The sequence below is a fragment of the Schistocerca cancellata genome, chromosome 6 (assembly GCF_023864275.1).
Source record: "Schistocerca cancellata isolate TAMUIC-IGC-003103 chromosome 6, iqSchCanc2.1, whole genome shotgun sequence".
Lineage (NCBI taxonomy): Eukaryota > Metazoa > Arthropoda > Insecta > Orthoptera > Acrididae > Schistocerca > Schistocerca cancellata.
In genome coordinates, this window is record NC_064631.1 from 386,411,578 (window position 1) to 386,425,720 (window position 14,143).

Genomic DNA, 14,143 nt, shown 5'->3' on the forward strand with positions numbered 1-14,143 from the left:
AGTTGCTGCTCACAATATAGCAGAGATGCTGAGTCGCAGGTAGGCACAACAAAAGAAATGTCACAAATAAGCTTTCCGCCAACATCTTTGTCAAAAATACCCCCCCCCCCCCCCCCCCCCCCCCGCACACACACACAAAAACACAAACCTGACTCTAACACATGACTGCAGTTTATGGCAACTGAAGCCACAGTTTTGCTTCAGCTGCCAGAGACTGCAGTCGTGTGTGTGTGTGTGTGTGTGTGTGTGTGTGTGTGTGTGTGTGTCTATATATTTTCGACAAAGGCCTTGTTGGCCAAAAACTTATTTGTGGCAGTCTTTTGTTGTCCCTACCTGTGACTCAGCATCTCTGCTATATGGTTAGTAGCAACTTTCCTTTTCATAATATTGTTATTTTAGTATATGACACACCAATTTGGAAAATGAGAAATGACAACTGCATGGCAGGGAAAAGAAGATGCCTTACATTTAAGGTGTACTATGTACCATATGTTTGCTGTCACAGAGGATAATAGTTTGTAAATAGCTCACTGATTATTGTTCTTACTATATTATCAAATTTTCTGATTATAGGATGGCCTCAGGATGGTACTGTGTACCGAAACTGGTAGCCAGCAGGTAAAATAAATAAATGGTGATTATCAATTAAAACATAACTTTAAGACCTTAATGCTTAATGATGACTGAATTTCTTAAGAAACCCAGAAAATGTTGTCCAAGAATCAATAAATAATGTGCAAAAAGATTTATGTTGATTGTTTCATTGGTTTAAAAAAAATCTTAAAAATCAGTTAATTTAAAGGTTGACTGAGGAAAATATTATTGTTGACTTAACAATTATTGCTATAAGAGCAATACAGTTTCAGGGTTAAATTCGGTAAAAAGTATACAATATTTTTAAGGACTGCTGAGGTATTTGTTTTCATCAAGACAGACAACCAGCATAGAGTACCATAACCTCTCATTACATGTTAAATACTTTAAGACCACCGTTGATGCAATAAGGACACAAGAAACTACAGGGATAAATTGCATACTGAAAACAATTGCAGCGAATCCAGATCAGATGTATCAACAATAAACGTACCTTGTTGCATAATCTTCAGCTGATGATTTAATTCATCTTTTTCTTTCACTAACTGGTCAACAGTCTTCTTATAGTCCATTTCCCTCTCCTTCGCCTGTTTGTAACAAAAGATTCTCTCTTGTGATCCAGCATTGCATGTAAACAAATAAACATGAATAACTTTAAAATTATGCAGTTCATTCTTCACTTCTGTTCCCAACCATTCCTTGTACAATTCTCAAAAATCCCATTCTCTGTGGCTCAATCATTTCTGTTCCTTATCGCTCATGTCTTGTACTCAGGTAACATTCTTTTTTATTTCATAACTCCTACTCTGCCTTTTAATACTACAAGATCTAGTAATGGATCAAAAAATATCATTTGTGAATTACTTACAATATCAACTAAAAAAAATGATATAGTCTGAATCGGAGAGAGAGAGAAAGAGAGAGAGAGAGAGAGAGAGAGAGAGAGAGAGAGAGAGAGAGATTCATTTCTTCAGAGAAACTTTTCAATTGCTGTTACAATCCGTCAATTCTCAAATTTTCCTAGCTTGCCACCTTTCTTGCAATATCTGTAATTTTACAGATTCATTCTTCCTTGCTCTTTAATCAGCCTGCATTTACTACAACAACACAACAATAACCCCGTTCTTCAAAGCAATAAAATGTCTTTGTAAGTTACCACTATGTGCTAGTTGGCTTTGTAAACATAAAGAAATGAATAAATTATTCATCTGTGTATTGAGAAAAACTCATAGAACCTGACATAACAAATGGCACACTATTAAAAGCACAAAAATCATAATAATGTAATGTTAAACTAAGAAATTCCAGAATTAAAGCACAACAAAAATAATAATTAATGAATTACAACTAAAAAGTCTTAACAATGAGGAAGGAAAAGAGCCTGTTTTGGGGAGAGCAAGGAAAACAAAAACAGAGATCAGTGAACTATTTTTTTAAAAAAAAAAAAACAAAAAGCTGAATATTCATTTTTGAAAATTTTCCCCACTTCTCAACAAATTTCAAGGAGCCCTAACTACAATACTGCAATTTGTACAATCTACTCACGAGCAGCAGCAGGAGGAAAAAATAAAAAAGATGCAGAAACATATGAGCATTTGGAGTCAGTGGCTCTTTCTTTCGGCAGAAGGGCTGAAAGGAAAGGAATAGGGATGAAGAAAAGCACTGGTGAGCTTTACAAAATGGGAAAAGTTACAGAAAAGTCCCCCAGAATCCTAGGTTGGGGGAGACTTACTAGATGGGGCGAGAAAGAAAGACTGGTCCCTGCACCAGACCAGATAGAAAAACCTGAGAACTTAAAGGTGGAAGATAGAGTAACAAGAAAGAAAGACACTATGGAAGATATATAGTGCAAGAGTCAATAAGAGCAGAAAGCTAAGTGCTTTATACATTGTAGACAGGTGACAGGGGCAGAGAAAAAGACAGGCCAGAAAAATAAAATAAAATAAAATAATAAAATGGAGCAAAGAAAAGGAATAGTTACAAAAAGAACTGGTGAGACAACATAAATTAAACTAAATTTAGGTCAGGTGGATGGCGACATCCAAGCACATGCCGTAAAGTCAATTCCCACCCGTGAAGTTCCGAGAAACTGGTGTCAGGAGGGAGGATCCAGATGGAATGTGTAAAACATGCACCAACATAATGAATGTCATATTTGCCCATTCATCCTTACTGGTAATTTGGTGGTAGTCACATCAAAATAGAACATTGAACAATGTTCGCATAACAGCTGCTACATGCCTTTTGTTTCACAGTTGGGCTCTCCCTTCGACAGCATGTTGTTTTTTGTCAATTACATGGCTGGTGCAGGTGGTCGTAGAAGGGTGCATCGGGTAAGTCTTACAGCAGAGAGTCTCAGCAGCATAGGGGCCATAGGGTAAAGAAATGGGTGCAGAAGAAGCATAGTATCTAACCAGGATACTGGAGACATTGGAGGCACAATGAAAAGCTATTCTAAGTGGGGTGTGCAAAATAACAGACATGATGGATCTCATTTTAGGAAGTAATAAACCTATGGATGTAGTTGACTAATACATCGGCCCAAGATAGTACTGAGTAACAAGAGGTGTACTCCTAAGTTGCTTTTTTTTAAGGTATCAGAAGTACCAGAATTGGATGTGATGGTCCAATAAATCTGCTTTTGCACTAGGCTGGTAGGATAATTACATACAGTGAAGGCTCAGGTGAGAATGATGGTGTATTGCTGTAAACAGTTTTCATTTCAACAAATATATGTGCCTCGAATCCCAAGGCTGAATTGGAGGGAATGTTTGACATGGAAAGCATGGCAACTGTCCAAATGTAAGTACTGGTGTTTGTTTGTAAGTTTAACGTGGACTGAAGCATGTAGTTGACAGTGAGAGTGACGTCTACATTAAGGAAAGTGGGACAACATTTGGAACAGGCCAATGTGAAATTTAACTGAGAGATTTGTTTCAAGATTCCAAAAATTTCTACAGGGCTGCCTCCCTATGTGACGATATAGGAAAAAGACATCAATATTATATTGCAGTACCTGTGTTGTCCACAAGTACACTGCAATGGTCCTTCGGACATGCATGCATGGTTGAAGGAACAGGCACAGCAGCAATTACAGCCATTATGAAATATATTTGCAGTTGCAAATATGGACAACCATCATCTGTATGATGGAGTAATGATAATGAAAATTTTGTGCTGTATTGGGGCTTGAGCCCGGACTCACAGTTGGCGACAAAAGATGGAAGTTTGGGTCTGGCTGTGAGTCATTCTCAGATAGCCTAACGATAAGGTGACCACTCATAACATGCATGAAACCCAGGTTAGAGTACTGGTCCAGCACAAAGTTTCACGGTCCGCATTCCATTATACAGTTGATGCTTGTCATATCCACAACTGCGAATACATTTCATGAAAGTCATCAATGTATCTAAGCAAAACAAGAGACTGAAGGCTTATGATCCCAAGAAAGCCCCTGAAAGTGCCCCAAGAAAAGGTTGTAATAGGAAGGAGCCATCTCGGTTTGTATGGCCATACCCTGACCTGTTTGTATTTCTGCCCCTTAGAGGTAGAGTAGTTGTTTGTTAAGTATAAAGTTGATTAAGATGAGTAGGAGGGAAGTCACAGGTTTGGAATCGGGTGAGCACTTCCCTTCCCTTCAATCCTTCAGGCAGCAGAAGGAGGCACTGGCTCCAAAAGCCCACGTTTCCATGTTCAGTTGGTTGTTTTCTGTTGTCATCATTTGGTGAGTAGATTTTTTTATGTATCCACATTATATTTTTAAATGTTGATCATATTTGCTTACAATTTGCACTTTAGGTACTCACAAGAACAATGTCATCTGTTTCTTCATTTTCTTCATTAATTTCACCTTATTATATTCCTGTAGGGAGTAGTCTGGCACACGGAAAGTGTTCAATTATAGTTTGGAAATCTGCAGACTAACACTAACAATGTGGAATCCTACTTTTTCCACTTAATGATTTGCTTGCTACAAAAAGATCATTCCTCTGAATGATTATCAATTGATGGAATGTTAAAAGTTGCTTTTAAAGACATCACAGCAAATTTCATAAACAAATGGATGTGTAGGACAGTCAATTTAAGGATTTTCATTTTGTTAAACTCAAGCTTGCAATCAATACCCTATATGAACCTAATAACCCACTTCAATGCTAACAATATTCTTCACAGCTAATGTGAGACAGCGTAAAATGTTGCCTCATATAACACAAAGGAGTTTAACTGTGAAAAGTAAACAAAGTGGAAGCATGTCACTGCTCAAGGCTATGGACTGTAAGGCATCAGAAGGTCATCAATATGCATCTCCCATGAAAGTGTTTGCACTTATTTGGCGTCTTCTGCTTTTTTTATTGCACCACCACTGTATGAGAAGCGAATGCCAATGTGAACAGAACCATGTACAAACAACTGGAAGTACATGTCCTATAATCCAACACAGAATTGTCAATCAAAACTGCTTCTCTTCAAAATATATTTTGCTATATCATTCAGTTCCTAGCATGAAACATTAAGTCATATAATAAGCATACAAAAGTACTTTAACATCAGCTGCTACAATTACAACAAAAACATTACACAAAAAGTAACCCAGTACTGTATTTCGGTTAAATGATTGTTTACTTCTAATCAAATGACTGTGTAAAGCAAGTTTCTACTTCCTCAATTTCACACAGATTGAAATAAACTGGATGTCTTATTCAAGTCCTGACTGTTCTAATTTATGTAACAATATACTGTGGTCTACACCGTAAAAAACTGTGTGCAAAGCAAAAGAAAATAAATAAATAAATAAAATAAACATGGCTTTTCTGTAAATTGTCCTATTTGCTAATGGACCATTCCTAAACACAAACTGTGAATCTCTCAACATGTTGTGCTCAGAAAAATAGTCAATTACATCTCCAGTAGCTAAACCAGGTCATTTTCGTAAAAAAGAGTTCAGGAAGACATGAATAAAGCTACAGTATGTCATGTAAGACTTTTGATTCAGTTTACATACAACAGATATGAAATTACCTCTATGCACCAATCTCAGGGAATTAATAATTCAACCTTTCTTTTCTATCTTCACAACAACTTATTTTTCACAACAACTTTTTTTTTTAAATTTTAATTTGGTATTCAATTATCTATTTGCAGAACTTATATTATGAGCCCCTTTCATAATATCATCCTTTCCCTATTTTCTGATAACAGCTACTGCAGATAGCTCTTGCATGCACTGAAATCTCTAATAGAATTTCTGCTTTCTTTCATATGATATTCTCGAGCCTTGTATTACTCACATTGGCTCACAATATTTTATGTACCTTGGCAGAAAGCAGCTTTTATGAAGTACAAGTCCTGGTTGAAAGCGCTATATTCATAACTGAAGCTGTAAGCACACACACCTCCTACCACCACCATTCATTCAAGAGGTGAAGGAATACGGCTACTGCAAGTTGGACAGCAAAACTAAATTTTTTGCATGTATATGTACTGTTCTTTTTTTTTAACAATGGCTATGATAAATATCAGTTTCTCAATATCCAATACTCATCTCTCAATCAGTTTCAAAAGAACTGTACATTATTTGCTCCAATGTAAATAGGAAAGAAAGATTATGGTTTAATATCCTATTGAAAATAAAGTCATAAGACGGGGAGACACATTCAATTATCACAGAAATGGGGAAGGAAAGCAGCTGTCTTCTAACAATTGCATTAATCAACTGACAGAATCCAAAGAAAGCCTAAATTATGATGGCTGGTCAGGGATTTCAGCCCAGATCCCCTTTAATGCAAGTGTGGTGCCTTAACCACTGGGCCATTCCCTGCCAAAATTCCCACATGCCCATCACAGGTTTTGCTGAAGTTTTGTGTGAATATTTGCAAATGTTCCCAATGAACATTGATTAAAGTTTTATTTTTAGCAATTTAATACTTGCAGAGATATTGTCATTTGTTTGATCCCATAGTGCAGCTATCAACAGTACGCCTGTGAGTTTTCAGCAACTTTGAGGCATATCTCCAGTGATATTTTATTGAATGAAAAAAACACTAAGCCATCTTGTACAACTTTTTGCACTCCCATAAGTGAAACAATAATAATAATAATAATAATAATAATAATAATAATAATAATAAAGATTTCCTGAGTGATTTGCATATAGATAATTTGAAGCAAATCTGGTCAAAAAATAGATGCTTGAAAAAATGTGAAGTTTAGCTTTTTATGTCTCCGGAAGTTATTGTGGGATACATCTGAAACTTTGCAATAACGACTTATCAATAAAAGGCCTTAGAATCTAAATTTTCATTCAGCTACTGCTTTACAACAGTTGGCAAAGTTGATTTTTCTGTATGCCAAAAATGCAATTTTTGAACCACTTTTACAAAAAATAGTCTTTTGCAAATTTTTTAAAACAATTTTCATTACAAAGACCATATTCTAAACCACCTAACAAACTATATTTGGTTTTCCAATGTGAGCATATAAGGCCCTAAAAAAACGACAAGGTGCAGGAAGACTGAAAATGGCACCATATTCCGTTGGTACTCACAGACTGAACCTGACATCTTTTTCTATGTTCAATAATTGTCTACTACTCTCTCTGGAAGATAATGTCAAAAGTAATGACGACTAGGAAATGAGCTTGAGTCAGAAAAACTGCCAGTAAGTAATATTTGTTTGTTTTTTTGTTTCTTTTTTTTCTTCCCACATTTCTACAGCATTCAGCTCTAAAAAACTATTTTTATAAAAAATGAAATTGAATAAAAAAATCCAATAAAAAGAATCTTTTTCTGTTTTTGTCGCTCTACCAACTTGAGGTAATCACATTTGAAAAGTGTAATTTTTTGGATTTTCTGTTATCAAAGTTTCTTCCCAAAATAATTCCCACAAGTGACGTAAACTGGCCGGCAGTATAATTTTCCTCATGACATTCTACAGCAAATTAATGAGCCCTGTAAATAATTCAAGTAGCTTGAAGTAAACATACACTTGAAAGAGACACTGAAAGAGACCTCTTCTAGCTTTGGCCTCCAACACTTATAGAAATGTATCATCAGCTCAGGATCCTTTGTAAAGAAATCCACATCAAGTTGGGAATATGTGGTAAAGAAGCACGTCCATGGCTGCTACTGCTGCACAGCTGTCAGGTGTGTCCCCTATGGTAATGAGGATGCAGATTTCCTCACTTCAAAAGGAAGTAGCAGTGGTTAGAGCCACCAAGGACCATAGTAACACATTTATACAATTTTTCATGTTTACTTAATTGCAAACCATGCTAACAGAATTCTATACATTAAACCACTATTAAACTAGCATTTCAATAGCATTACACAACAAAAAGACATACTAATAATTCTCTCTAACATGAATCAATTCCAAAAAATGTCTGGAAGACTGCAGTGAACTTCATCAAAATTTACACAATGTGAGAAGTGTAAAACCTGCAGGCTATCCATACAATGTGTGCTGCACCTATTACGCAAAAAACAATTTCACTATCATGATCTCCACTGGCTTAGTAATGCTCAGTTAAATTGTTTGACTCTGTAATTATATCAGAAAAACAGGCTGAAATATTTCACGATGTCGTGATACAAAGAAACTTCTGTTTTGGAGTTTTTCTGAGTCATTCAGTCTTCAGCTCACTTCCTAGCCATGAAACTTTTATGCTGCCTTCCCCAGAGAATATTAAACAATTATAGAATGTAATAAGAGGTGTCAGATTTGGTACCAGCAAAATATGGGCCCATTTTCAATCAACTCCAACTTCTTGTTCTTTTTTAGTGCCTTACACGCTTGCACTGAAAAATCAAATATAGTTTTTAGGTGCTTTAGAACATGGTCTAAAAATGGTTTAAAAGAGTTTGCAGAAGATTTTTTTTGTAAGAGCAAGCCAAAATCGCCATTTTTGGCATTTTTTAGAAATATCATCTTCCTTGCCCTCAATATGCAAACCACTGAAAAGCAGTAGGAGAATGAAATTTTATATTCTAAGACCTTGTTGTATTCATAAGTTATTATGTACAAAGTTTCAGGTTTATCCCAGAATTACTTATGGATATATAAAAAGCTAAACGTTACTTTCTTTTTAAGTGTCCTTTTTTTCCCTTCGGCTGCCTTTGCTTCAAATTATCCATATGCAAACCACCCAGGAAACCTTTTATTATTGTTTTTCTTATAAAAATCAAAAAACTAAACTCCTCCCACATAGGCCATAAAGGCCCAATGCTACCAACTGGCCGCCGTGTCATCCTCAGCCCATAGGCTTCACTGGATGCGGATACAGAGGGGCATGTAATCAGCACACCACACTCCCAGCCTTATGTCACCTTCTGATAATGGAGCTGCTACTTATCAATCAAGTAGCTCCTCAGTTTGCCTCACAAGGACTGAGTGCACCCCGCTTGCCAACAGCGCTCGGCAGACCGGATGGTCACCCATCCAAGTGCTAGCCCAGCTTGACAGCACTTAACTTTTGTGATCCGATGGGAACCGGTGTTACCACTGTGGCAAGGTCATTGGCATTATTTTGCTTATGAGAGTGCAAAATGTTCAAAACAGCCAAGTTTTGTTTCTTTCAAGAAAATATTAGCGGAGATATTATGTCTCAATGTTGCCGAAAACTCACGGGTGCACTGTTGATAGCTGTGCTATGGCATCAAACAAAAGACTGTATCACCAGAAATATTGAATTAATGATGATGAAACTGTACCACTGTTCACTAGAAACATGTGTTATAGAAAATTTCACCAAAATCCGTGATGCTCATGTAGGAACCTTTAAACCACTTGTCACGGAATCACCCAACAAGATTGTGTAAGATGAACATCACTTCTCCTGTCACCTGATTCCACTTTTAACTGTGGGTACCCCTGTACTGGAAAATGAAATTTAACAAACAGGAAATCATGACAGCCAACCAGTCAGCTACAAATGAATGATGGATGCTGCACACGCAGCAGTGGGTGGGTCCTCCTCCTCCTCCTCCTCCTCCTCCTCCTCCTCCCCCCCCCCCTTCCTCACTCTCAATTTATCATTATTATAACAGAAACTGTTCAAGGTAAATAACTAAAAATGAGAGTTGCATTACATAAATAACAAGTTTTGCATATTTCTATTAGTCTGGTAACACTGTCATTGCCCAAAGTTGTTCACCATCTCACCCAACAAAATCCCTTCTTTTGATCTTTTCATTCATTAACATTACCCACATTCTTTATGTTCTTATCAGCATGAAATGCCACATAATCAAACATGCTTTGAATTATTATTTCACTGTTGGTGTGTACAGAAAAATTAAAACTAAATCTCTGATATAAATTTCTATAGCAGCATGTGAGAGTCATTTTTTTTACAACCCTAGTTTTTTAACACATTTTAATTGACCTTCCCTGGTATCACATGATACTATACATTAGGGATATACCTATTTGTTTCTACCATTTCTTTTACTTTCTTTTAAGTTTCCTTTAACACAAATACATCCACTATGAAGAGATGAAGCTCTTAGAAAACCTCTCTGCAGTTACCTTAAATCCCCAGCACATCTCATTCCCCAAATTTTCAATTTTTTCAAATCTAATTTTGGATGTCTCATCAATTCCACTTGCACTTCTGTTTATTCTTTCTATCTTAACTGTCCCAAGTTTTAATCTTTTAAAGCTGCATAGATTTTAATACTGGATAACCTACTTCATCTACATCAGTATTTGTCTACATGAATAAACATTCAATCTCCTCAAATCTACACAAGTAACACCTTCAGTTATCCACGTTCATATTTCAGTCTTCATCTTTTACTTTTCTTCACCATTATAACTAAAAATTGCAGTTTGGAAGCACAGCAAATTTACAGAGTACAAAACACCTTTTTATTTTTATGTACATCTCTTTAATATAACACACAAATATAACATGCAAGAGCTCTAATTGCTTGCCCTTCAGTGAAAGGAAGTAGAAGGGAGGAAAAAATTGTGGTAAAAGAATAAATGTAGAGAAAATAAGCATATAAAAACTCAGTAATTATAATAAGATCATAAAGGCATACCAAAAAGCTGGAAATGGCAAGAAAAATAGGCTACAGACATACCGTATTTAGGGCTATTTCCTTATTAGCAAGTTCAGCTCGGTGCTTTGACATCAGATCTTTATGTTCCAATTCTTTGACAGTCTTCTCTTTCTCTAGATCAGCAACTGTCTCCTCAGCAATCGACCGAGCAAGTGCTTCACTGTCAGCTCGAGCAAGAGCCAACTGCAACTGCCTAGAAAATGAGTCTCTTTCCTCCTCAAGCTCTTGTATTGACCTCTGTTTTTCATCCACCTCCTCCCTTAGTTCCTGTGCCTGTGTCTTGTACAATGTCTAATACATAAAGAAATTTTAGAGTAGTTAGAATAGCATATTACTGATGAAACACAAGTTTATTATTATGTTATAAGTATATACTGCAAACAGATATGTGGAAAAATGTATGTAAACATATTAGTCTTACCGAGAAGTATTGTTCTGCTTCAAGTTGGTCTTGCAACTCCTTCATCTGCAAATCGTCCACAGATCGAGCAGCTTTAACTTTGTGCAGCTCTTCTTCAATAGATTTTTTGCCCTCTCTTAACTGTGTTACTTCACGAATAAGCTGAGCTTCCCTTGCACGTAAGTGAGCGACTTCTGATGCCTGCACTCCAAGTTCTGTCTGCAAGACATTCTTCTTCTGCTGCTCCTGTTCTATCTGTCCATGCAGGGCTTTCACCTGAGGAAACCACAATATGATTATAGGAAGGATTGTACAGGAGCTTGTATGACTGCACGTGTATCATATCTTATGGTATCACATTCTAAAGAAATGATATTACCTTTCCTTAGCTACAAGGTCTTATCCTTGCACCATAATACAGAACCACCCTATTTGATGATTAATGTGCATGATGAAAATTTGAAAAAGTAGTAATTTGAAAATTTAGATGAAACTGAAGAGCAGTATGATCTCATGCATGCATGTATTAAACATAAAACAACCAAGACTAAATTTAATTAGAAGGAGTATTTATATTACAAGTCCTTGATTTTCAGTTTCATCTGTACCACTAAAAGTACAATGAAAGTATTTTCTTCCTCTGTTTCATCAAAAGCTTCACAGCATTAGAGATATAAATAGGGAACATGCCCACATAAGCTCTACAGTCACACTAAAATAATTACAATGTGAAACAACTTCATAATACAGTAAGTATACAGTATTACAATACTGTGAACTGTGGCTGTTCCAGTAGATTCAAAATTAACATGCTTCTACAAGAGACAAAAAGCTAAAATAACATTCCAGGGCTAAACTAACTGTGGTATAAGCACTGAAATTTCACAGAAAACAAATCCAATGTGTGATTAGCACAAAAGGACTGGTGTAAATGATATCTTTCCTCAAAAACATTTTACAGACTAATTTTAACACTTCACATCTCAGCACAAATGGAAATCAAACTGCCCATATTTTGATAACGGCAGATGCAAAACACAGGCAACTGAATAACTCATAAACTAAGAAGGATCATAGTATCATAATATTTATGGATAGTCAATAATGGTTTATTTAATACTAAATAGCCAGGGTAAAAATTTAGCAAACAAAAGTACCAATTGCTAGTGCTCATAGGAAGCAAACTTAGTGCTCCGTTTCATTTCAAATTCGCATAAACCAACACATGGAACGGCTGACAAATTGTGAAAACCTTCTCTCAGGAGACCTGTCTAAGAAACCTTTGTATGGTTGATATAAACAATAACGCAAAGGAGACGGGTGTGAGGTAATGCGAAACATGAAAATAATTCAGATAAGGCAAAAAATTTTAATTTCACCATCCACACAAAATTCTAGGAAATAAACTATACACCATTTCTTCACCCAGAAAGAAAAAGGAAATTAACAAAGTAATTGACTCCAAACATGCTCGAATAGTAATCATGGCGCACAAATTAGATGGTGGACAGAAAAAAAAACAATGAGAGAGAGAGAGAGAGAGATGTGAAAACAAAGATGAAACATGTATTATTTACATTCTTCAATTGACTGGCTAAGCTTAATGAATGATCAAAATCACACAGCACACGCTGCAAATATTCTGGCTCCAATTGTAATCAGTTTACAGAGTACTGTATCTATATCTTTCTCAACTAGGTTGCAGTTGGTATTTATTTTGAAGCTCTCGATTTCAATGTTCCCCTGCTCGATTGGAAAAAGGGCCCACACCAATCCACTGCATGTATCCGCACTGTTAAAGCAGCAAAAGACAGCTGGTGTTGCTTTGCTAGTGACTGCCGTATGACTGATTTTTCTAAGTATTCAAGATATGACTCATGATGATTGTAATGGGTATAAATCTAAAACAAAATGAATGCAGTAGGAAAGTTCTTGGAGAATTTCACTATTTTTTGATTAAGGAGATCACTCACTAAAAAGGCAGAAGCACTGAGTTGCCAATAGGCACACACAAGAGACAGAAAACTTCCTAGCTTTCAGGGTTAGTCTTTGATGAGATAGAGGAAAACGCACCCATGTCCATGCACATGCATGCGCACACGCACACACCTACACCCTTACATGGTGCTGGCTGGACTAACAGTGCCAATGCTGTATTTCAACACGTGGACTGGTTGTGGTCGGGGTAGTGTCACCTGAGGTAGGTAGAAGTAGAGAGAGGTGGGAGGCAGGAAAAAGATCTGTGGGGTGGGTGTCTAGCGGCTCAGAGGGAAGCAACTGTTTTGCAGGCTAGGAATGCAGGAGAAAAGGGTGGGAAGTAAGGCACAATTTGAGGGGCTGGTTGGGAATAGTGCACACTGAAGGCGACTTAGCAACATGAATTGGGAGAGGGAGGCAGGACAGAGGATAGGGAAATTATTGGATAGAGGGTGTGTGGACAGTGGGTTACCTGAGGCTGAGGTCAGGATGATTACAAGAGGGGAGGAAGTGTTGTAAGATAACTCCCATCTGCTTAGTTCACAGAAGGTGGTGGTGGAGGGAAGGATCCAGATGGCCTGGGTTGTGAAGCGCAAAAGAGGTGTTCCACATCTAGGAATAGTATTTGCTGTCATTTGTCAAGGGACAGACTCTGAGACAGATTTTTACTCTCAATCAAAAAGACTGCCCCCTTCTACTGCTGTGGTGACAAACATTACACACTGATTAATTACCAAGCACCTATAAATGAAAACAATAGGAAGAACCCACATAAGGTGGAATGTTTTTGGGAAACCTTTGAAAATGAAGTACCCCAAATCCCAAATGAAAATGACAAAGTACGGTCAGGAGATTTTAATGCTCACATTGGAAAAAAGAAAATCTTTTGCAAAATCAACAGACAAATGGGTACATAAAGAACCAACAGAAGTACTGACAGATTGATTAGTCTGTGCAAAGTTTTCAACTTAAAACTGATGTCTACATATTTAAAAAAGAGCCCCCAGAAAATAAAAAATACTTGAAGATCATCAAATCCATATTTCAGAGTGATCCTAAGTGATCATGTTGTGATATCAAGTACAAACACTAAAGAAGTAACAAATGC

The 14,143-nt window shown here is 36.7% G+C and overlaps 1 protein-coding gene across 1 annotated transcript in view; it reads right to left on the reverse strand.

Moving 5' to 3' along the window:
• Positions 1 to 14,143, reverse strand: part of LOC126190825 (rho-associated protein kinase 2) — a 201,927-nt gene that overhangs the window by 40,036 nt on the left and 147,748 nt on the right. The window contains 3 exon segments of the mRNA XM_049931396.1: positions 1,088 to 1,181; positions 10,680 to 10,949; positions 11,080 to 11,334. Coding sequence (XP_049787353.1) covers positions 1,088 to 1,181; positions 10,680 to 10,949; positions 11,080 to 11,334 — 619 coding nt within the window.